Source organism: Pteropus alecto, unplaced genomic scaffold (assembly GCF_000325575.1).
Source record: "Pteropus alecto unplaced genomic scaffold, ASM32557v1 scaffold45, whole genome shotgun sequence".
Taxonomy (NCBI): Eukaryota; Metazoa; Chordata; class Mammalia; order Chiroptera; family Pteropodidae; genus Pteropus; species Pteropus alecto.
In genome coordinates, this window is record NW_006442491.1 from 13038634 (window position 1) to 13061045 (window position 22412).

The 22412-nt window shown below is 36.9% G+C and overlaps 1 protein-coding gene across 1 annotated transcript in view; it reads left to right on the plus strand.

Annotated features, from left to right (window-relative positions):
• Window positions 1-22412, plus strand: part of HAO1 (hydroxyacid oxidase 1) — a 49046-nt gene that overhangs the window by 23645 nt on the left and 2989 nt on the right. The window contains exons 4-5 of the mRNA XM_006921603.1: window positions 8076-8251; window positions 16469-16560. Of these exons, the coding sequence (XP_006921665.1) occupies window positions 8076-8251; window positions 16469-16560 (268 nt within the window). The remainder of the gene's footprint in view (window positions 1-8075; window positions 8252-16468; window positions 16561-22412) is intronic.

A 22412-nucleotide genomic window follows, 5' to 3' on the forward strand; every position in this document is an offset into this window, starting at 1 on the left:
TACATCTTCACAGAACGTTGATCCTGAAGTATAGTTGAAAGGGACCTTGTCTAGGAATGATAAGATGTGGGTTCTAGAGATAGTGTCATTGTCAAATATCCACCTAATCTCCAGCAAGTCACACCCCTTTTGTGGATGTCACATACTCAAGCAATAAAACAGAAATAGGAATTGCCCATATGCATATAAAAGTCAAATGAATTTATGTACCAGAGTACATTAAGAATTTTTATAAGTATGAATTGCCATATAGATGGAAGATACCTAATATAGCCCAAACAACAGTTTTATTGTGATCCTAATACCCTAGTTCTGTTGAAATCAAAGAGCCACTTTTTAACTTTATTTTTCATTGTATTTTGAAGAACTATAGCTAGGAAGACTGAAGAAAGCTTAAAGAGTAGAGACAGAAGAAGCTGCATATTTGATCCCTCATCTTCTACCTCTTCTTTCAGCAATATTTCTCTTTAATTGTGGATCAAAATTCATTCATTCATTTATTTAGTGGTTCATTCATTCACTCATCTTAGCAAAAACAATATATCAAGTAATCTGTAATTGAACTATGATGGTTTTTTTAGGTCATTCAACTTGACCATTAGCAGGGAAGTCTCCTTTTTTCTGGGATAATTTAGGAGTAGAGTCATCTTGAGTCAAAGCTGGGAATTCAGTGGAATTTACTGAGAAAAACCCCAATCTCCCTAATATAAAAACCTCTTTTTCCTTTTGATTTTTCCTTCCCCCTAAATCTGCTCTTAGTTTTTTCATACTAATGTGTGACTAATCTGTGATAACCTTCAGAGCTAAAAGTATTTGAACAGGAATCAAAATCTTAGTTTCAACGGAAGACATTTTGATGATGGTATTTCACAGCATACATAGGAGTATATGAAATGATGAGGGATGCCTTCCTTGGATCCTAGACCCATTTCACATGGACCATTGCTTACTCTTTCTACTTATAAAGTTGACCCTTCTAAAAGATCAAAAATCTGAAAGATTTAAAATCAAGTCAGCATTCCATATAAGGACAAGAAGATGGTTGGAAGCCAGGAATTCATATAGGTCATAGAGTGGGATGTATCTCAACTATCACATAAGTCCCTATACAGCCTTGTGTATCACTTAACTGTCACATAGCTCTGCTGGGCGTCTACCTATTTAAGTATAAACTATTGTGCATAAAATCTTGCTGTTGAGCCAGATGTAAATTAGCTGTGTGATTTTTATCTCTGTAATACTTCTGGTCAGGTTTAAGATATTATTTGTATATGTGGTACCTTCAGTGGCCAATGACAAACGAAAGTGCTCCCCCTGTCAGACCTACCAGTAAACCTGCTCCTTGTATGCCAGACACAGGATTACCAAAACACCCTGTGTTTCTAAGAAAACAAAAACAAAAGGTCCCTGACATAGTCCTATTTCTTGCCAAATTCATCAGAAAGTAGATGGCTTCAAATTTCCCTAATAGGAGATTTGTATTTACATTATTTCTCTGTTTTGATTACCTTATGTTTTAGACTTTCTAAAATAATTAGTTTCCCACTATTTAGGCTTCTGACAGGGAACATTCCTCATTATTTCCTTTTGGCCATTTGAAAAGGAGTTTGCTATTTTTTCCTCTCTGCCTGTTAATACTAGTACTAACAATAACAACAATAACAATAAATAATACAGTAGGGTTTTGTTTTTTTTTTTTTTTGCAGCTTAAGAAGCACTTTCTTGCTCTGTATAACGGAAGGTGTTCACAGTGCTATCTACTGAGATGGGGAAAATGGCACAGTTTTTAAATTCTGGCTGGTATCTCTTACTCCTTTATTGCCAGGGCCACTCAGTCAGGAGCAGGAAGGTTGATTTGATTTTCCCCCTTTTCCTTTGCTGCTCCCGGGCTCCCACCCAGATGACGCGAAAGGCCATGAGACAAAGGCTCTTTTCAGCTGTCGATGTGCACAGGAGTGGCCACAGCTCCACAGCTTGTCACATCTCCCATCTGAAGATGATCAAATATTGAGCAACACATCCAGATTACTGGGAACATAGGAAACACCCCACAGCCCAGTGGCCCTGGCCTGCAGAGCGCATGCTGGCTTTGTTTGTCCTAGAGAAATTCTGGGCTGGCCAGCACCTTCTGGTCAGCTCCTCCGTGTCAGCCCACAGTCAGCAATCGAAGGCAGAGCACAATTATATGAGCCCTAGGCTTCCGCCTGAGGCCACATATAGCCGAAAAGCTCATCTGTTACAGCCTGATAGGAAGTCAGGTTTCTTTCTGCAACTGACCTGACTCATAGAAGGTGAAGCTGGGCTTCTCAGAAGTGAGATTTGGCAGGCGAGGGAGGCAGGAAATCCAGAGGAGAATGAGTCCATAAGGCAGTGGCTCCTTCCAGCCCTTGCTACTTCCTGTGCCCGGGTAGGGGGAGGATCTCGACTTAGCATCTGGGACCAGCCACAGTTCAGGAGTTTGGGAGTCTCTGCTCGGTCTATATGCAAAACATAGGTATGTATGTAAATTGTGAATGCCACAGAGATTCCTGAAACTGAGGGGTAGTAAAGAGAATGCTCATCTGCTCTTGGAAGAAGCTAGGAACGAAGCCAGTTCACCAGACTGATTTCTGAGGCTTTGAGGCAGGGACCTTTTTCCTTCTCCATACCCCATGGGGGCGGTTCATTTACCCTGGATAAAAATTTGGATATTCGATGTAGTGCCAGAGCGATTGAAAGAGAAGAAATATAATCTCTCATTAATGGCTAAGTTCAAGGTAAATCATCACACCTACCCTTTTAGTGATTTGCCTGGGGACATGCTTCCTTAAGCCTGGAAATGATTTATTAAAAACAACAGCCAGAAAAATTACACCAAAAAAAGATCAGACTGCCATTGTCTTCCCAAGTCTCTGATGATAAAAGTGGTCTGTGAGGTATTGCATGAGCGGGTCCCCCATTACCTCTCTGGCCTCCTCTTCTTGCACCCTTGTCTTCGCTCACTCCCCTATCCGCTCTGGCTTCTCTACTCTTCCTTCAACGTGCCAGGCCCGTGTGCTCCTTAGAGCTTCAGAATTGACTCTTCCCTCTGCCTGTAACATTCCTTCCTCAAATCAATGCACTACTAACTTCATCGTTTTCTTTGCATTTTGATATCAAGGATGAGTCTACAGGTTTATGCCAGGAAACCACAATAAAAATAGACTAAATGGTAGAGATTAGAACAGAGACATAATATGTGTGGGAAGAGGTAGTGGAAAGAGAAACATTTTTGAAGGACTTGGCACATGGTCCAATAGCCTCTGAATTCTTTGGTTAGAAAAACATCCACATTATGATCGTGTTAAACAGAATAACGACCTCCCAAAGATGTCCATGTCCTGATCTCTGGAACCTGTGAATGTGACTTTACATGGCAAAATAAATAGACTTTGCAGATATGATTAAGGACCTTGAGATGTGAAGACTGTCCTGGATTATCTCATAAACTTCATGTAAGTAAAGGGTCCTTATAAGAGAGAGGCAGGAGTGTCAGAGTTAGAGAAGGAGATGTGACGATACAAGCAGAGGTTGGAGGGATAGCATTAGGGGGCGTCGGTGGTATTGGATTCTTCCTCAGAGCCTCTGGAACAGCTCTCTCCACACTTTGAGTTTAGTCCATTGGGAATCATTTTAGACTTCTGACCTCCAGAATTGTGATATCATAAATTTATGTCATATTAAAGCCTCTAGGTTTGTGGTCATTTGTTATAGCAGCAACAGGATACATATACAATAACCCCGCTCTGCTAATTTCCTCTACGAGGTAACTTCTCAATGAGGCCAAGTCTGATTATAATATTTTAAAATTTTAAGTTAAGCCTCTACTAGCTTACTTGCTTCTTATTTTGCTCTACGTCTTTTCTTTATTTTTTTATAACACATATTCTAACATGTTTCATAAATTACTTATTGATTATATTATTGTTTATTTTCTGTCTCCCCTTGCTAGAATGGCAACCCTATGTTGTCAGGGATTTTTGATTGTTTTATTTACTAGTATATCCTAAACATCTAAAATCCTGGCACACAGTAGGTGCCCGGTAAATAATGTTGCATAAGTAAATAAAAATGTACTAGGGCATATGAGATTTACCCAATAAAACATGACTAGTAAGAAGCTGAACAAGAGTTTGAACTCACACTTAATATCCATACCCTGACCCTTTCTTCTAGCTACCCAGCCACATTGAGGAAAAAATTAGCAAGGCTATACTCTCACTATAAGTGTTTTCCTAACCACTGAATTAAATGCTAGTGGCCCATGAACAAATTCCTGTGTCTCTATCTGTGTCTCTCATTGTGTTGATATCATGGGCTCTACTGGTTGTTATTTTATATTTTATTTCTCACCATGGAGACACATAGCTTTTATCTTTAATATCCTATCAATGGCTAAAATAAATAATGTTATATATTTCTCAGTAATATTTATTATTATTAGTGTTACTATTGGTGATTTAATAATGTTTAACTTTCCTTTAGTAGTTGTTACTATTTTTATGATGCTAACTTACTAAAAGCTAAAATAATTTTTAGATTAGATTAAAAAGTATGTTTGAGGAACATTCAAGGCACAATGAGTCCTTTACAAAGAAGAAATTCTAACCCTTGCCTTTGGGTCATTAAATAGATTGGGATTCGGAGAATTAAGTCATAACTAATCATGTTATTATTTTGATGTTGTCCCTTTCCTTCCTTATGAAATGGAATACTTTAGTTATCAGAAGGTGCTTTAAATGTTTTTTTGTATATATGTCATAATTCAAATAAAAATAGCATTCATGGAGCCATTGGTAAAACACTCCATCGCGGGTCTCTGTCAAGATATCTGAAAACTTTTTCTTGGCTTCTGGCTTTGAACAACGTTTTAGAGCAACAACAAGGCTTCATTGTGCGCTGAAATTTCTGTAAGGCAACATTCATTCAAGTGTTGATCTGCATTTCACCGTCCAAGAATAACAACAGTTATTTATATAATTTTATCCATGTTTCTGTTTTTTCCTATCCATTTCACCCTTTCACCCCGCCCCTGCTGAAACACTGTAGCTTGTTTGGGAGGGGGTGGGGTGCTACGCAGAGTATATACACATACAGAAGTCTCCCCCCACCCCCCGCCTCTGATCTTGCTATGGGAGAGGCAGACTGGACCTTTGTCTTATTAACAATATTACTTAAAAGTTTGGAATTTAGTATCAATTAATATCATTTCTAAGTATTTGGAATAGGTTTTCATAATCAGGATATATTTATTGACCAAAAAGTTACTTTATTCAAGTTATGATGACAGCAGAAAGCCAGTCTGTGATACAAAATACAACCCTAAGTGGTTTGATAAAAAGAGATATCCAACTATTTCAGCTAAAATCCTTACCAGAGCTCAATGAATGGGTACCAGTGTGAGTGTAATGGAGTTGGAATCTTCTCTAATCTGTAATAGCTACCTAAGTCCATGAAAGTATAGGGCTATTGAATTCTTATTGTGAAAACTTTACCAATGGCTTAAATAGAGTTTCGTAAGATGTAAATATTCATGTCCTATGATAATATATGCCACCTAAACTACCCGACCAGCCCTTTTAGCTGAACATGCACTAAAATGTAAAAAGCATTAAACCTAATTTTGTTTTAATGGAAATGTTATGATTCTTTAAAAAATAATTTTAAAGTAGTGGGTCTATGTACTTCTAGGTTTATATAAAAATTGTTATACATATGGCTCCAAGATTCTTTCTATAATCAGTGGCAGAGCGAGTAAAAGGGAAAAAATTGCTATGACTAATCCACAGATAAATATACAGTTGTATTTTTACCCAAAGAGAAGTTTGGCCAGCAGGTAACTTATAATGTACAGAAGAACACAGTGAATTCAGGTCATTGTCACCATTCAGAGATAGCCATTCAGAGAAATGAAGGTCACAGTTGGATTTGGGACTGTAGACAGCTAAGTCATATGTATAGTGTCATTGTGTATCCAGATGGCCATCCATCCAGCTAGTGGTCAGAGTTGCAGGCAGAAAAGACTTTATCCTTAGTTTGGAGAACTGCCAAAATCTAGTCAGGATATCAGGACATTAGACCAAGAGAAAAGACTTCAGGTATAGAGTGAGCCAGTAGCAGCATCTTACAGGTGAGTTAGAGAAATGCTGGTCTAAGCTGAGTTAATAAAATTCGACTTAGGGGAGGGCAGCAACTCAATGGAGCTGTGACTCAGTTTGAGTTCTTCTAGTAACAGAATGGAGCCAGTGATTTAAGTGCTGGCAGTTCCTTTAGAACGGAGTCCCCAGCCCCTGGGCTGTGGGCAAGCACCAGTCAGTGGCCCTTTAGGAACTCAGCTGCACAGCAGGCGATGAGCAGCAGGAGAGCAGTATGTGCAGTGGCATCTATCTATCTATCTATCTATCTATCTATCTATCTATCTATCTATCTACACACACATACATATATATATACATATATATATACACACACGTATATCTATATATACACGTATATATATGTAGGTATATATATAATGAAACATTACTTGAACTGTATGTGAATATCTTAATAGAGCTATTTAAAAAAATAATCACCAAAGGGAAAAAAAAGCAGCCACAGAAATCCAGGGAGCTGCCTGGGGAGTAAGGAAGGGACAAAAGTGAGAGAGAGCCTCACATGATTATGGAGGCAGAGAAGTCTCATGAACTACTGTCCATAAGCTAGAGGCCCAGGAAAACCAGTGATGTAATCCCAGTCCCAAGCTGTAGGCCTGAGATCCAGGGGAGCCAATGGTGTAAGTCCTAGTCTGTATCTGAAGGCCTGAGAGACCAGTAGCATAAGTTCTGGTTTGAGTCTAAAGGCTTGACAATCAGTAGCTCCCAAGTCCAAGAGCAAGAGATGATGGATGTCCCAGCTCAAGTGGAAAGCAGAAATTTATCCTCCCTCACCTTTTTGTTCAATTTGGGCCCTCAACAGATCGGATGATACCCATGCACATTGGTGAGGGTGACCATCTTTACTCGGTCTATGAATTCAAATGCTAATCTCAGCCAGAAACACAGAAACACCCAGAAATATTTTACCAGCTATTGAGGCATCCCTTAGCCCAGTCAGGTAGATACCTAAAATTAACCATCACACCACAGGCAAAGAAATGAAGGCCTTGATGATCAGAAAGCTCATGCCCTTGGCAAGATTGTCTGGAAGATTGGGAAGTCTGAGTCAGCAGGTAGAGAGCCTCAGAGAGAACAACTAAGTGGGGAGGAGAGAAGCAAGAGCTGATAACTGCTGAAAAGCACCCCCACTTCTCCCTACGCCCACCACCACAATAATAGTAGGCAGGAAGAAGACTACAGTGGTGACAGAAGGTGTTAACATGTTATTGCAGTTTCAGTCTCTTCTAGAATTTTCCACAAGGACGTTGGAAGGTTTCCTGAAGTCAAACGCAATTGCCATGATGCAACTGAGATCTGAACAAAAAGAATGTAATTAGGAGTCAAGAGACCCAGTTTGGAGCCAAATGATGCCTTAGCTAGTTTTATATTTGGAGCATTTCTTTCAGCACTTCTGGTTTTTATTTTTTATATAAAATAGGAATCCTAGAGTATCAATTTTATTTTCTAAAGTTTTTCAAAATTATGATAATATTGGTATATGAAAGCCCTTTATAAATCATAATGCACCATGCAAGTGTTCATCATCATGATTAGTATGCATTGCTGGCTGAAAACAGGATTAAAAAATCTATTGTCTATATTCATAAACTAGCTTAAAAAGGTAGTTCTATTTGAACTTGGACATATATTTTTCCTTGAAAGTGATGTATTTATATAAAAAATAGCCTAAGATGAAAAATAAACTTTAAGTGACCAATTAAGTTTACTAGATTGTGACATTATAGCCTGGAATCCTACATCAAAACATGGAAGATAGGCATGCAACCCCCTATAGGTGATTGAAGAGTGAACAGCCAATTGATTTGAAAAGGGTGACTTTTCTTTTTTCATTGAATGAGTCATTGTAACGATATCTCTAACTTTGGTAGGTTTCTCATTTTATATATCTCTTTATTTCAGAATGAAAAATTTTGAAACCAATGATTTAGCATTTTCTCCTAAGGAAAATTTTGGAGACAACAGCGGACTTGCTGAATATGCGGCTAAAGCCATAGACCCATCTCTCAGCTGGGAGGATATTAAATGGCTGAGGGGGCTGACCTCACTGCCAATTGTTGCAAAAGGCATTTTGAGAGGTTTGTTTATTTCTTTACTTGAGTTCTTACTGATTTTATGGTTCTTTGTGAATACAATCATGCTATTTTTAAGGGAAAATCGGGAAAAATTAACATGGAAATTAAAAGAGACATTCTATCTCTCAGTTCTCCATTTTGATGTTAGTGAGTAAATATTCCCTCATTCTTAGATAATATACCGAAGGAGAGTAGGACTCTCATGAAGTAAGGACTTACCCTTTTTAAAGCATTGGGTTACTGTTGCCATATTTTGGAGCTGTCACCGAATTATGGAGCTTGGCAAGATCTGTGTAGAAGGTTCTGCCTTGGCTGAAAGCTGCAACATTTGCCCTCAGACCAATGAGAAGCTCCAAAGGTGATATTATGATAGCCAGAGCAGTTTTAACATCCTTTTCTATTTTTCTCCTGTTCTCTTCAAGTACCTATGACTAGGACTGATTTTTGAGTGTGATGAATCTCACATCTACTTCCCTGTAAAGAATAGTTGAATAGAACATTAAAATCTTCGATTATCAAGATGGGTATTAAGGATCTTGACTACTTCCCCGGTATTCAATACTACATGTATTCATTCCTACCGGGAGGTACCAGTGATTGTAATAATTTGGAGTGTAAATGTGTTCACTCACAAAAATGGGTGAACATTTTCTTGCCTTTGAAAATACATATTTTTAGTACAGTTAAATAGATAACTACCACTTATTATTGTAAATGAAAATGTTTGAGTAAGTGGCTCAAGGATGAGAAATTCTATTATCTTATCTCAGGGTTAACAATGACTTAGAATCAAAACGTTTTTATAAGTCTTATTTGAGTATGTGTCACATGACCTTATTTATAAAGCTCCAGGCATGCCACTAATTTTATCTGTCTAATCTTATGCAGAATGAAGCTAGTAAAAGTAAAAGAATGAGCCCAGGGAAACTTTCAGGTAGTGGAGATGTATTTAAATACAGATGTCTTAATCTGTGCTTTAAAAATAATATTGTTTTACTCTTTCCTGTTGATCATTGTCCTAGTTCAAAATTTCTGAGAATTATACTTGAATAAGTATATCCTGGTGTTAGGAGCATCTTTAAACAACAGTTCAACTTACCTTACATACATATTGTCATCCATGATTGTTAGTGCCACTTCCTGTAGGTTCTCAGAACATTAGCCTAAAGGTTCTGCTCCATTCGTTTATTCGCTCACTTATTCATTCTCTCAGTCATTCATTACATAAATATTTATCATGCTTACTGTGTACTAAATTTAAGTAATAATATGATAATAATAACTTGAGGTCCTTAGCCAAAAGAAGGTCCCATTCTTGTGAAAGATGGACAAATAAACAAGAATTTGGGTCCAATAACATATTACAGGAGCTGAGATAGAAACGTATGAACTATAAGGGCGGGTTTAAAATAGGATGTGGACAATTATAAGAGTAGGTTAGGGAAGATTCCATTTAAGAATGAAAGATGATGCTTAAGTTTTGCTATGACATCAGGTCAAATGACTCTCAGACTGCAATAATGACAAAATAAAGCAGTTATGAGTAACAATTTATTAAACATGTAAGCCGTATTAGAGAATATAGACTTTAAGATGTTTGAGAACCACTAAGGATCTTGATCAGGGAGTAAGCAACCTCATCAGATTAGTATTTTAGAAAAATCACACTTTGTATAGTGGACTTAGTGGATAGAGGTGGCGAAATTGAGGTCAGGGAGTACATTTAAGAAACTGTTGTTGCTAAGGCAAAAGATAATTGTGCTTGACCCGAAAAAAGTGAGAGGATGTTATTGAATTAGAAATTTAATGCAGTTTCAAACATTTAATTCACTCTCATCACAGAGGTAGCCCAGGGCAACTGGCTTGAAAACACAAAGGAAGAATAAAACTTTAGTATAATTTCATATTTGTGTGTTAAATAGGGAACAAATATAAGAATGAGTTTATCTAATTTTTAACCTTTTTAATTTAAGATTTCCTATATATAGTTTTCTACAACTTTGTCCTATAGGATATGCTAGAAATCCATTGAATTAGACTTTACTATCATGTGTTATATTAAAAAATACTTTGGCTTCTAGAACTTCATTATGTGGTCATCTTACCCAGGACCACCACCTTTCATCCATATGGATCATGTGAACTTGTTTCTACACATTTTCATAATGTTTTGCATGTAGTAGAGAGACCAATGTTTAGTAAGTAAAATCCTCAGTGAAAACTATATGAGTCTATAAACTAGAGAGAGCTCAAAAGCAAGAGAAAGAGATAAAACATTTGGCATTTGAAAGGAAATGACTTATTTATACATGTACAGTTTATATTGTCTAGTTTTTCTGTAACTATTTATTTCATCTGTTTAACAAACGAAAAACATCTCTGTGACAACAAATACATCAGGTAGTGCCTATGCTCAGTCTGCATGGGGCGGTAGTTCATGGTTGGTGGGGCCAGTTCTGGCATGTCTAGTGCTCACTATTTCACAGATCTTTATCCAGAAGTCACATGGATTGACTGAGAGTCACTCATCCTTTTTCATTTCCTTTTACCAGAAAGATGCAGATTATGTTGCAGGCATATGAAATCACGGGCAACTGGAAAGATATCAATGAAATATTCCCCCTTACCACCATGTTAAGAATTTCATTTTAATGAATGCAAATTGGAGTGCAAGATATAATCTCTCACTGTGGTTAAACTCTGCCCTTGGAAAACTTCAACACACGCTCCAAACGTGTTATTTGAGACAGGATTTGGTCTTTGCCAGAACTCACACTAACAAGAAAATGGCTTTATGAGCAAAGGCATAATGCTTTTTAGAGTTTTTTTTTTTAATTAAAAAAATTTTTAACTAGGTTATAGTGGCTTTTTGTTTTTCAGAAACTGTTTTCTAACTAGCCCTTTTCCTATATACATTTTTTCCCCAAAATACTCCTAAAGAATATTCACTCAGTTTTCCTGGACTGTGTTCAAAACCGCTGCCATATATCTAGGATTGAGTTACTAAACTCCTGTAAGATAGTGCAGAGTCCTGGGTCAAAAGCTCCAGTGCCTGGAGGGTAAATCTTGAGTATTTACATTTCACTTTTGTATTTCAGATTAAATACAGAAATAGTATATTAGTAAGATATCAAACAGTACTATTTCATATTGACTATTGCATTTGTCAATCAATTAATATATAGACTGGTAAATTAGCAAACATGGAATTCAATGTAAGTAAACTCTAAGGATTAATGAAAATATTAAAGATTCATGAACATTTTCCTAAGTCAGAACATTTTGACCGTCTCATTAAGGCAAGATTTTTTTCTTTCTGGGTTAAAATTAAATGTAAAACTGTGGACATTGTTTCATAAGTAGCTAAGAAAAAGGGCTCATGTTTAGCCACTAATTATTGTTACTTTTTTTACTTCGCTAGATACTCATGATCCTATCTTCTGAGCAAAGCCCCATGTCATTTCCCCCCACATTCCTAGCACTGCCTGGAAGAACCTGGAATACCACTTGCTATGATAGAAGATAACAAACTTACTTAAGACGTACTTACTTCCAATGAAAGGCTCTTTATAATTTTAATCTTTACTAGAATGAAAATTTTTTGTTATAAGCAAAACTCAAACAGACTTGCCAAAAGCATCCAGGAAACGAATCTTCCCCCATTTATTCATCATCTTAATTTATACTTCCTACACCATCAGATAATAATAATGATAGTTAATATTTACGTAATGTTATTCTAAATACTCATTTGATGCACAAACCAATCTATGTGGCTTTTTATCCCCATTATGTGGGTTAGGACACTGATGTACAAAGAAATAACTTGCCATTTACATAACCAACAAGTAGCAGTTGTGGGAGTCAAATCCAGGTGGTCTGACTACTAAGCCTAAACAGTTAATCACTTTTTCATACTGTATAGAAGCTGTTTATTGATAATATTCAGTTTCTCAAAACACAGATTGTAGCTACATGGTCACAGACATCTGAATATAAAGTAGAGCACTGCATACATCCTCAATCATGGGGTTCATAAAATATTATAGTTCATATATTTGACTTTTTTTCACTTTTGATTTAATGTTTGAGAATCACATACATAACTAGATAACCAGAGCAAACCATGCCAATTCCAAATATATTTTAAATTTTTTGTTAAGATTGTTTATGGATACATTAGACTTTTAAACAAACACCATACTACATCTCTTTGTTAGAATAGATAAATTCAAACAAACATTAAAGCTGGTCTGTCCAATATGGCAGCCACTTGCCAAATGTGGCTAAGTTAATTAATAAAAGTGAAATTTCAGTTCCTTAGTCATGCTGCCACATTTCCACTACTCAATGGCTACGTGTGGCTAGTGGCTACTGTTTAGGACTACACAGATCAAGAACATGTCCATCATCAGAGAAGAGTTCATTTGAATAGCACTGTATTAAGGCCATATATTTAGAGAACCATTTTCTAAACATTTTAAATAATGTGTTATGTAAAATAATATTTTACATTATCGTATATCGTATATTATGTATGGGCTTCTGGTTCAAAATGCTGGACTGAGTACATATGTAGTCTGTTACCTAAACCTCCATTGAAATTAAAGTATGGAAATTCAAAAATACATAAGACTTATGATAGCAAAGCAAAGGAAGATGAGGGGCATGAACAGCAGAAAAATTTCAAGAAACTTATGAAAGAAAGAAAACGTAAGGGAGCCTGTTGATAGGAGGAACATACAAAAAAATTGCCCCTCAAGATAGGCTTGGAGGGAACCCTGGAGGAGGCAGGGGGAAACTATATAATGGAATGCCTGAGAGGCTCTAGGGGTCCAGTCTGAAAGTGTAGTAGGGTTGAGGACTGAGAAATAGAGACTAGAAGCACAGGGATTAATTGGAGTTCTGTTTGTGAAACTATTTCACCAGCCGGCAATCCTCTCTCACCTCTTGTGCAATGATCAGCAACTTAATTAACATAGTAGCTTAATCCTTTCTCAGGAAATAAATGGATTGCTGGGACAACCTATGAGGAAATAACGTTTACAATATGGTACGATGCTATCCTCATTCTGACCTTGAGGAGCTCATAGTCGAATAGCCCCTTAGTTGACATTCCTTGTCTTGTCCCACAGGGAGCTCCAAGAAAGAATTTCTACTCTAGGCAAAAACTTGGAATGAATTAAATCGAGTTACGAAAAAGCCCAGGAAACCTATAACAGCTCCCCAATCTTTCTTCCTTAAATATAAATGAAAAATTTAGCATCACTAGGCAGATCAGAAACATCAAAATGTAAAAGACCAAGATAAATCTACAGAAAAGCTGATCCTAGAGTAAAAGGATAAAGCAAGAAAAAGAACTTAAAAAATTCCAAATGATAGACTCAGAGAAATTGAAAATATACCTAAATAAGAAAAGTCTACCATGAAAAGACAATCAGAATACAGAAAGGAGTTACCAAATATTTAAATAATTTGATTTCTGGAATTAAAAGTGAAATTATTGATTGAACAATAGAGTCAGTGACATGTCCCAAAATGTCAAATAACAAAACAAAAAGAAGGAAAATATGATTAAATAAAGGAGAAGCTTGCAGACCCTTTAAAATGTCCAACATTCAACTGATAAGATCTTCAGATAAAAAAGTAAAAGAAAAAGGCAGGAGGAATTTATTAAAGATAGACAATGCCTCAATGCTGGAGACATAAATCATTATATTGAAAAAACAGACAGCTTATTACATCTCTTGAAAAATGTTTTTAAAGAGAGAAAACAAGCATAAAACTGGTGAATTACAAAGGAATGGGAGTCAAACTGGCATCAATTTTCTTGTCAACAGCAGTGGGCACTAGAAGACAATGAAGTAATGTCTTTAAGGTTCTAAAGAAAAGGATTTTTCAACCTAGAATATTATATCTGATCCAATTATCATTCAAACACAAGAGAAGTTATTTAAATTACCTATAAGTTTACCTCTTCTTTTAGGAAATTATAAAGGATGTGCTATAAACAGATGATAATGTGAACCAAATGAATATATAACCTAGACTACAGTAGATTCAACCCAGAGCGAGTAGGAGAAATTCTATAGGATGAAGGTCGTCAGTAGGCCTTGAGAATAACCAGAGCAGGATAGAATGGGATCATAGAGGGCTCCGGGGGATGTCTCCATAGGGAAAATAAGGTGATTTTTAAATGGATTAGATAGAATAATTAAAACGTTCGAAGAACTCAAAGATACTTCAAAGTCTCTATGATAAATGGAGAAAAAGGGAAAGAAATGAAATGCAATTAGAAATCCAGGAAAAGAAAGCTCTGTAATAAAACATAGGTAGTTCAAATATGAAGCAGTATTAAAATATAAAATATGAATCAATCAATGGGGTAGAGGCTATAGCCTTTTCCCTACGAGTGACTAAAAAATTACCAACTAGATCTTGCAAGATGTAATGCATACTTGGATTAAAGCAGGTAGCCAAAAACAGTCTCATAGAAACAGTTAGCTTTTATATTTAATATAGAATATTGATCATTTATTAGGTATACAACAAAATGCATAACAATTCAGGCTTATAGGTGAATAGATGACATACAACATAGTTAGTTGGTAAACACTGATGTTTATGTATCAGAATATCTTTCATGCGATTTCATTGCATTTTAGGGTTTGTCATAGCATTTCTTAAAGGTAGATTCTACCAACAATAACATGATGACATGATGTCTTAGTCACCTTGGCTGGCATAACAAAATTCCATAGATTGGGTAGCTTAAACAGAAATTTATTTTCTCACAATTCTGGAGGCTGGAAATCCAGGATTAAGGTTTCACCATGGTCATTTTTCGCTACAGGCTCTTCCCTTGGGTTGCAGAAGCTGCCTTTTTAATGTGTGCTCACATGACCTCTTCTTTGTGGGAACATGGAGAGAGAGAGACAGAAAGAGAGGGAGGGAGGAGAGAGAGACAGACAGACAGACAGAGAGGCAGAGAGCAGAGCACGAGAGAGTAAGCTCTCTGGTATCTTCTTATAAGGGGACTAATATCATCACAAGAGCCCTGCCCTCATGACCTCGTTTAACATTAATAATTCCCCAAAGACCCCATTTTCAAATACTGTCACATTGAAAGTGTGGCTTCAACATATGGATTTTGTGGGAACACAAACATTGAGTCCATAAAATATGGGTTTCACATTTTCATATACCTGTAATTTTAGAAGAAAAATAATACTGGCATCATTTTTCAAATGGGACTATTTAAAAAGTAGTATTTTACGAAATGCAGTTTGGAAATGTTTTAGCAAAATAATTGAAAACAATCAGAATTACATATTCTCCTGTGAATCTTTTATTATTTTTAGTCAGGTTTGCCCTTCATTTCCATTGCTGAATTATAAATATATACAATGTTCTGTATCCATCTGCTTAAGTTTCCAAAATCTGATTTTCATTACAACCTTGGACCAACCATTTTTGAGTGTGAAACTTGAGAACTCGTATTAGTTTCATTATTCTGTTAGCAAATGGTTTGTTATTGGGAGCATGCTGAAAATAGTAGTTAAAAATATAGAATATAAAAAATAAGTTGGAAATCGATTTAAGAGAACAATCTATTTTAAGATTTTCAGAAATCAATAGTTTGAGAAATCAATATACTTTGAAGCATGATTAGAGATATAATTTTAATATTACATTTTGAGATACTTCAATGGGAAAAATATATTTAATTATAGAACAATATAACTTAAAATACTTACTGAAGTTATAACTTTGTATTAAAAAGTGTTTTTGAATTAGACTTATTCATTACCTGTTACATTCAAAGTTCTTGCCACTTATATTATTTAATGCTATCCAAACTGTAGAAGAGTAATTCTGCTAAATGTTAAATGGCATGAGCTTATTAATAGAAATAAAAAGTACTTAGCAGGAATACTTCCTTATGAGGATAAATAAATTTTTACTGCATGCCAATTTACTATTTATTGATAATTTTATTTTATAATTAAATTGTTATAAGTGCTAATTTTTTTGGCCAAGATACTATCATGGCTATTCTAGATCTAATGCTTGGGTGTATTTCTGTGCTAATGGTTTCAAGCAAGGTACATATGTGTGAAATCAGGCTCCTTTTGACTGTGGTTTTTCAACCTCCAAACCCAAGCCTTCTGTTAAGCTGCTTTTTCATGTTATGGTTAATGATTGTCTTGCTTTTTCTAGGAGATGATGCCAGGGAGGCAGTTAAACACGGTTTGGATGGGATCTTGGTGTCGAATCATGGAGCTAGACAACTTGATGGGGTGCCAGCCACTGTGAGTTGCAGCCCACGCCAGGATTTCTCTTTGGAGTTTTTATTTCCATCACAGATTTGATTATCTCTGTGTCTGCCTCTTCTCTGTGAATGTTTTGGTGTGAGTGCACAAGGGAAAATTTGTGTGAATATATGAGATCTTGGATTTGAAGTTTAGTGGCACATAACTACCTAAATTTGTCATTAATTAGTCTAATACATTTATTTATAAACTTGTAAAAGCCCCCATTAAATAATAAGTCAGTCGTGGGTAAGGATTATTTTTGTATTCATTGGTACACCGATAGGCATAATGTAAATTGGAAATGATTATGCCATGAAAGTCCAAAAAAAGAAGACCGAATAGACAGTTGTAGTAATTAAAAAAGGCTTCAGTGGAGTTTGAGATCATTAGTACAGTTGTGACAGGAAGTCAAGAGGAGGGACAGACTGAAATTTCCTGTGGATGTGGGTCTGAAAACCTGTAGGGATAGGGAGGGGACGTGAGAAGGGAGATGGAAATCCTGTGGCCCAAATGAGGGAAGGTCAGCTGCAAACAGGCTACGCTGCTTGAGCTGTGAACTACCTTGCTGCATGTGAGAATCACCTGGGGGAACTTTAAAGACTCTCAATGCCCAGGCTGCACCCCAGATCAATTTATCAGAATCTTTAGGGATGTGGGACTAAGTACTAGTATTTTTTAAAACTACTCAGGAGATTCCCAGTGTGCATCTATGGTTTTTATACACTGTACACATTATGCCAGGCAAACCAAGGTCCAAAATCTAGATAAAAAGATAAACTGACTGGAAAGTTGTGGGACTGAGTTAAAACTGTATAGGAGAGAAATTAACCTCAAGAGGGCCAAGAGCCTAGAAGACCAACAGAGTCACTGGGGCAGATTTTAAGATCAAGGGGTCAGAAATAGATCAAAAGTCATGGAGACAGACACATATCCAGGGGTGGATTTTGTGGATTCACCATCCCAAATAGGGGGCCAGGAGCTGTACGTGGTGTTGGTGGAGTATTAAAGAGTAGTTCATTTCTGTGCTGTCCACTTGTGGGGACTTGGCCAAAATTCTTTTAGATGAGGCAATGGTTTTGCAGTTGCCTTTCACCTCTGCTTTGTCCCCATGTGAACCCCATATGTGAGCCTAAATATGGAATGGGAAAGAATGAGAAGTGCTTGGGGAATTCCAAGTAATCTATTTTGTTTGCAGTGTCTGGTGGTGGGAGGAGGGTCCTGGGAAATATGCTTACATGGACAGGTAAGGAAGAGTTCTTTAATATGATAACATTGGATATACAATAGAAGAGCCTTGATTTAGCAGCAGTGAGTCTTAGAAATTGGATTTTGGCATGACAGCAGGCAGGAAGATTAATTAGGTCACCTGGCTTATTACTATAGCCAAGGAAGGAAAGAAGACCCTGAACTGTGACAGGGCAAAGAGACTCAATTTCCACTTTCCGAACCTTAGTTTTCTTACCTTTTAAAGTTTAAACATCATTAGATTATTTCTTTGGTGCCTTTAAACTTTAATATCTTATAATCCGATTTATTCCAGGTAAAGTAAGCTAGCATCATGTAACAAAACTTTAAAAAAATTATTTACCCAATAATGCAGATGGACTTTTTAGACCCCCATCTTTCTACTGGATCATCATATGCATTACCCCTTTTTATCAGAATTATTCAGTCATAGTTATTAAATGGATGGCTTTAGTTGGGATGACCAGTTGAATTTATTCAAACAACTTGAAATAGCATAGAACAAATAATTTAGTCAAGTAACATGGACTGTTGCTTCATTGAACTAGCAGGTTAATTTACATAAATCCATATACCAGTTTAATAGGTCTTAAGGAAGACTAAATGACTACAGGGCATATTGGATGTCCATATCTGTACTCACAGTTTTTCCTAAAGCACTAATGGTAGAAATGAACCAAGTCTTTGCACACTTCAGATTATGCTGTTAAGAATTTAAATCATAAAACTGGATGGTTTCAGCTCTTTCTAATTCACCTCTACTTATAGAGACTCATCTTTTTAGGTGATATTAAATGTTGCCCACAGATAAACGGAGAAGGAAGAGTGAAGACCTCTGGGAGAAGGAGGAGAGGGTGGTCACAGATCAAGGCGTTTTTGTAGATTATGCCTCTCTTGTATATGAAGACATAGACTTACTGTGAGGGCCAAATTTTTTTTTTTTTCCCCTAAAAATAATATATCTAAATCTACTGAAATCAAATCTAACTAGATTTTAAGAGAAAAAAAAAATACCTAAATGGTGTGGTTTATTTCCCTCTGGCTAAGGGGATATGGAAATTTATCTAAAAGGCCTTTTTGAGCTGTGGTCTTGGAGACTGTTTTAAAAAAAAACAATGACCCTCCCCTTTGCGTGCGGTGTGCAAGAGAGGAGTTGCTTGCTTGAGTTTTGCCTCATACTCTACAGCAAATTTAAGGCCTATGATGGTGAGAAAAATGTGAGAAAGGATTCGGTTTATGGTGAAGATATTTTTCCCTCGGTATGTAAATTTTGAGGTGAGTGGTAAAAGACTTGAAGGAGGCTGTGGTGTAAAAATTTTCAGTAGATACACAGAAAGACTTGCTGTCCTGCAGATCCTATGATATCATAAATCAGAGCCAAAGAGGTAGAATGATGTCATGGGAGGAACACTGAAATGGAAATTCAGAGTCTTAGGTTCAATTCCTTGTCTTGCCTCTTCTAAGGAGTGAGAGCTGGGTGAGTAAGTTGCTTAAACTTTTCACCCTGGGCTTCCTCAGTAGTATTATGTGGATTGCAAAAAGAAAGAGGCTGGATTATGTCATTTTTGCATTTCTATAAAGCACAGAATTCCCTTGGACAGGGAAATACTTATCACTAGGTCTCCTAGAACAAGAATTTAACTTCAGTTCATCTTAATACCATACTACTGCGAGCCACTGCCAGACCTCTGCTATACCCAAAAGTAGTTAAAAATTAAGTTTGTGTCAAGTTCCTTACCCTCAAGGTAATAACGTGGCCATGATCAGTCTTGAAGTAATTGGAGAACAATGTGACAGAATCAAATTGATTTCCCAAATCATAGTATTGCAACATCTCAAACTGGGGTCTAAAGACAGATTCTCTGGAATCTTTGAACCATAGCAGCATTTTTCTTTCTTTTTTTCTTTTTTCATTTTTGTTTTGATGCTAATGGGAACCAAATTAACTTAAGCTTAAAAATACAGTGTTCTTTTCAAGTGAAAATTCTCAACCGTAGAACATTTTTATAAAATAAGTATTTGGTTTGTTAAAGTCAAGTCTTTCCAAAATCAAGTCCTTGGCCATCTTCTATGAGATCTAAGAGGTTTTATTTTGTCCTTTAAAAGGGATCCACAATTCTACCTTTGAGAACCACTTGATATATCAGTTAGCTTTTACTGTGTAACAAACAACTCTGAAACTTAACTGGCCAGCAATCAGTAGCCATTTATTTATGGCACAATTTTGTGAGTTGACAATTTGGGCTGAGATTTGCTGGGAGGTTTTTCTGGCTGGAGTCACTCCTATGTATCTGTGGTCAGCTACTGGGTTTACTAAGAAAGGCTGGTGTAGGATGACCTCTGCAGGGACATGCTAGTTCTGCCTGTCTCACGTCTTGTACATTAGGTGGGCTGGTTCTCATGAATAGGTGGCAGATTTCCTAGAGAGTAAGTGCAAACATACAAGGCCTCTTGAGATCTAGGCTTAGAACACACACACTGTCGCTTCTCTCACATTCGGTTGATCACAATGGCTAGTTCAGATACCAGGGGTGAGGAAATAGGCTCTTCTGGTCCCATTTCTCTCCCATAATGGAAGGAGATAAAATGTCACATTGCAAAGAAATAAAGATAGGGAGGGAAATAATTGCAGCCATTTTTGCAATTGCAAATGATCAGCCAGACCTACATGGGCCAGTGATTGTCTAAGCCTGCTGAGTAGAAACCCCCCCAAGGTCTTCCTGGTAAAGCGCAATGGACAGCGTAGAGTTGAGAGTCAGGGAAGGATTTATGGGCAGTAGCCTGGATTCTGTCTACTTGGCTTTAACTAAAGCAGCTCTGACTTTATCTGCTTTTATTTATGTGCAACTTCTTTGGTGTAAAACCTTTAAAGAGTTTCTTCCATGCCTAAAATGTCAGAAATCAGTAGTATAACAGTTGCTACAGGAAAGTAGAAATGTGAGAACTCCCAATGAGTGGAAGTTTGGAGGGACAAGGAGCATCTTGGAAGAGTGTGACTTGAACAGGATCAGGAAAGAGAAGTCTGTGAGTTGGATCCATGTGGGATTCTTCTCTCATTATCTGTGATATTTTTTCTGGTGTAGTGCCTTGAATATACCAGATCTTCGATAGAGTGTTTGATAAGTCAGCGAATGGTTGGATAAAATGAACAATGGCATATCGGCATCTTACCGTATTTCCCTGTAGGTTTACTCCACTGGAGTTAAGCTCACAAGAAGTTGTCTAAAGTACCACTAAGAAAAGAAAAGCTGAAATGAATGGTCTCTTAGATGTGTAGCAAGCTGAAAAGAAGGAAACGTAGCAGTCATAAAAGAATGGATTTGTCTATTATGTTTTTTATTTAATCTCCTCTGATCAGAATTATTGTCTGAAACACACCCACAGTAAAACTGCAGTAAAGTAAAGAAAAAGGGGGAAGGATAGGAATGTTCAGCAGCAGAAAGAACATCCTTGTCCACAGACACAGGAAGCACCAATCGGGGTTCCGTTTTATAACTCAGGATTCACATTTTAAGTATCCTTATTAGCTTCCTTTCAGGCCAGATTGGGCATTGGAAACAACCTAAAGGGACTTGATTTGCGTGACTTAGAAAATGTGTATTGAACCCAAGCTAGCTAATATTTTTCTTTGGTTCTGGTTTCAAATGGGGAAATATGCTTAATTATAGCTTGCATCATCGCTTGAAAATTGTAGCATTTATATATTGATGTAACTTGCTTGACTGTAAAAGGAGGACTATGTATAAGTAAAGGGGCATATGTAAATGGATCCAAATCATGGTTGGCAAGGCAGAAAAGCCTAAAAGAAAAGAGGAAAATCACATTACTTGCCAAACGTTTAGGGGCTGCATGCCAAATATTGCCTTCACTTCCTCCAAATCTGCTGCTGGGTTTGGTCTTCAGCCTTTTACATAAAACTCCTTTTAAGTTTAGCCTTTAAAACTTTAGGGGAGAAGTGGGAGAGACTGAGTGTTTTCAGCACAATTATTTCTAGGAAAACTGCATAGTAGCTTTTTCAGCGTGCATTTTAAATAGGGATTGGACTTAATTTTATATTTAAATATTTTGGTATGAACGTGAGTAATTTCTACAGATTTTGACCTACAGGTCACCTTGGGAATTGTTTCCATTCTCAAGTGCAAAGATTTACATCAAAGTAGCCGACTGCATCAGCTATTAGCTATTAACTATATTGGCTATTAGCCAAATATATTCGCTATTGCCACATGATGCTATAAAACAAGATTCCAAACTCAGTGATTTAAATCAAAAGTAATTTATTCCCATGAAACTTTGTGTGAACTGGGGGTATGTTGATACAGACTTCATACTGATTATGTGGCTGTGCTCCCAGTTCCAGGTCCAGCTGGGCTTGGCTGGGCTACCTCTGCTTCCTGAATATTTATTCTGGGGCCCAGCTAAAGGAGAAGCATTGCCCAGGGGAATCTCCTCTCTTGGCAAATGGCACAAGTACAAGAGAAAGTTGATATGCATGAAGTTGCTTAAGGCTTACGCCCAGAAATGACACTCTGCCACCTCTGCTCACATGTTATTAGCCAAAGTAGGTTGCAAGGAGTAGGCCAATGTCAAGAAGTGGGCAAGTA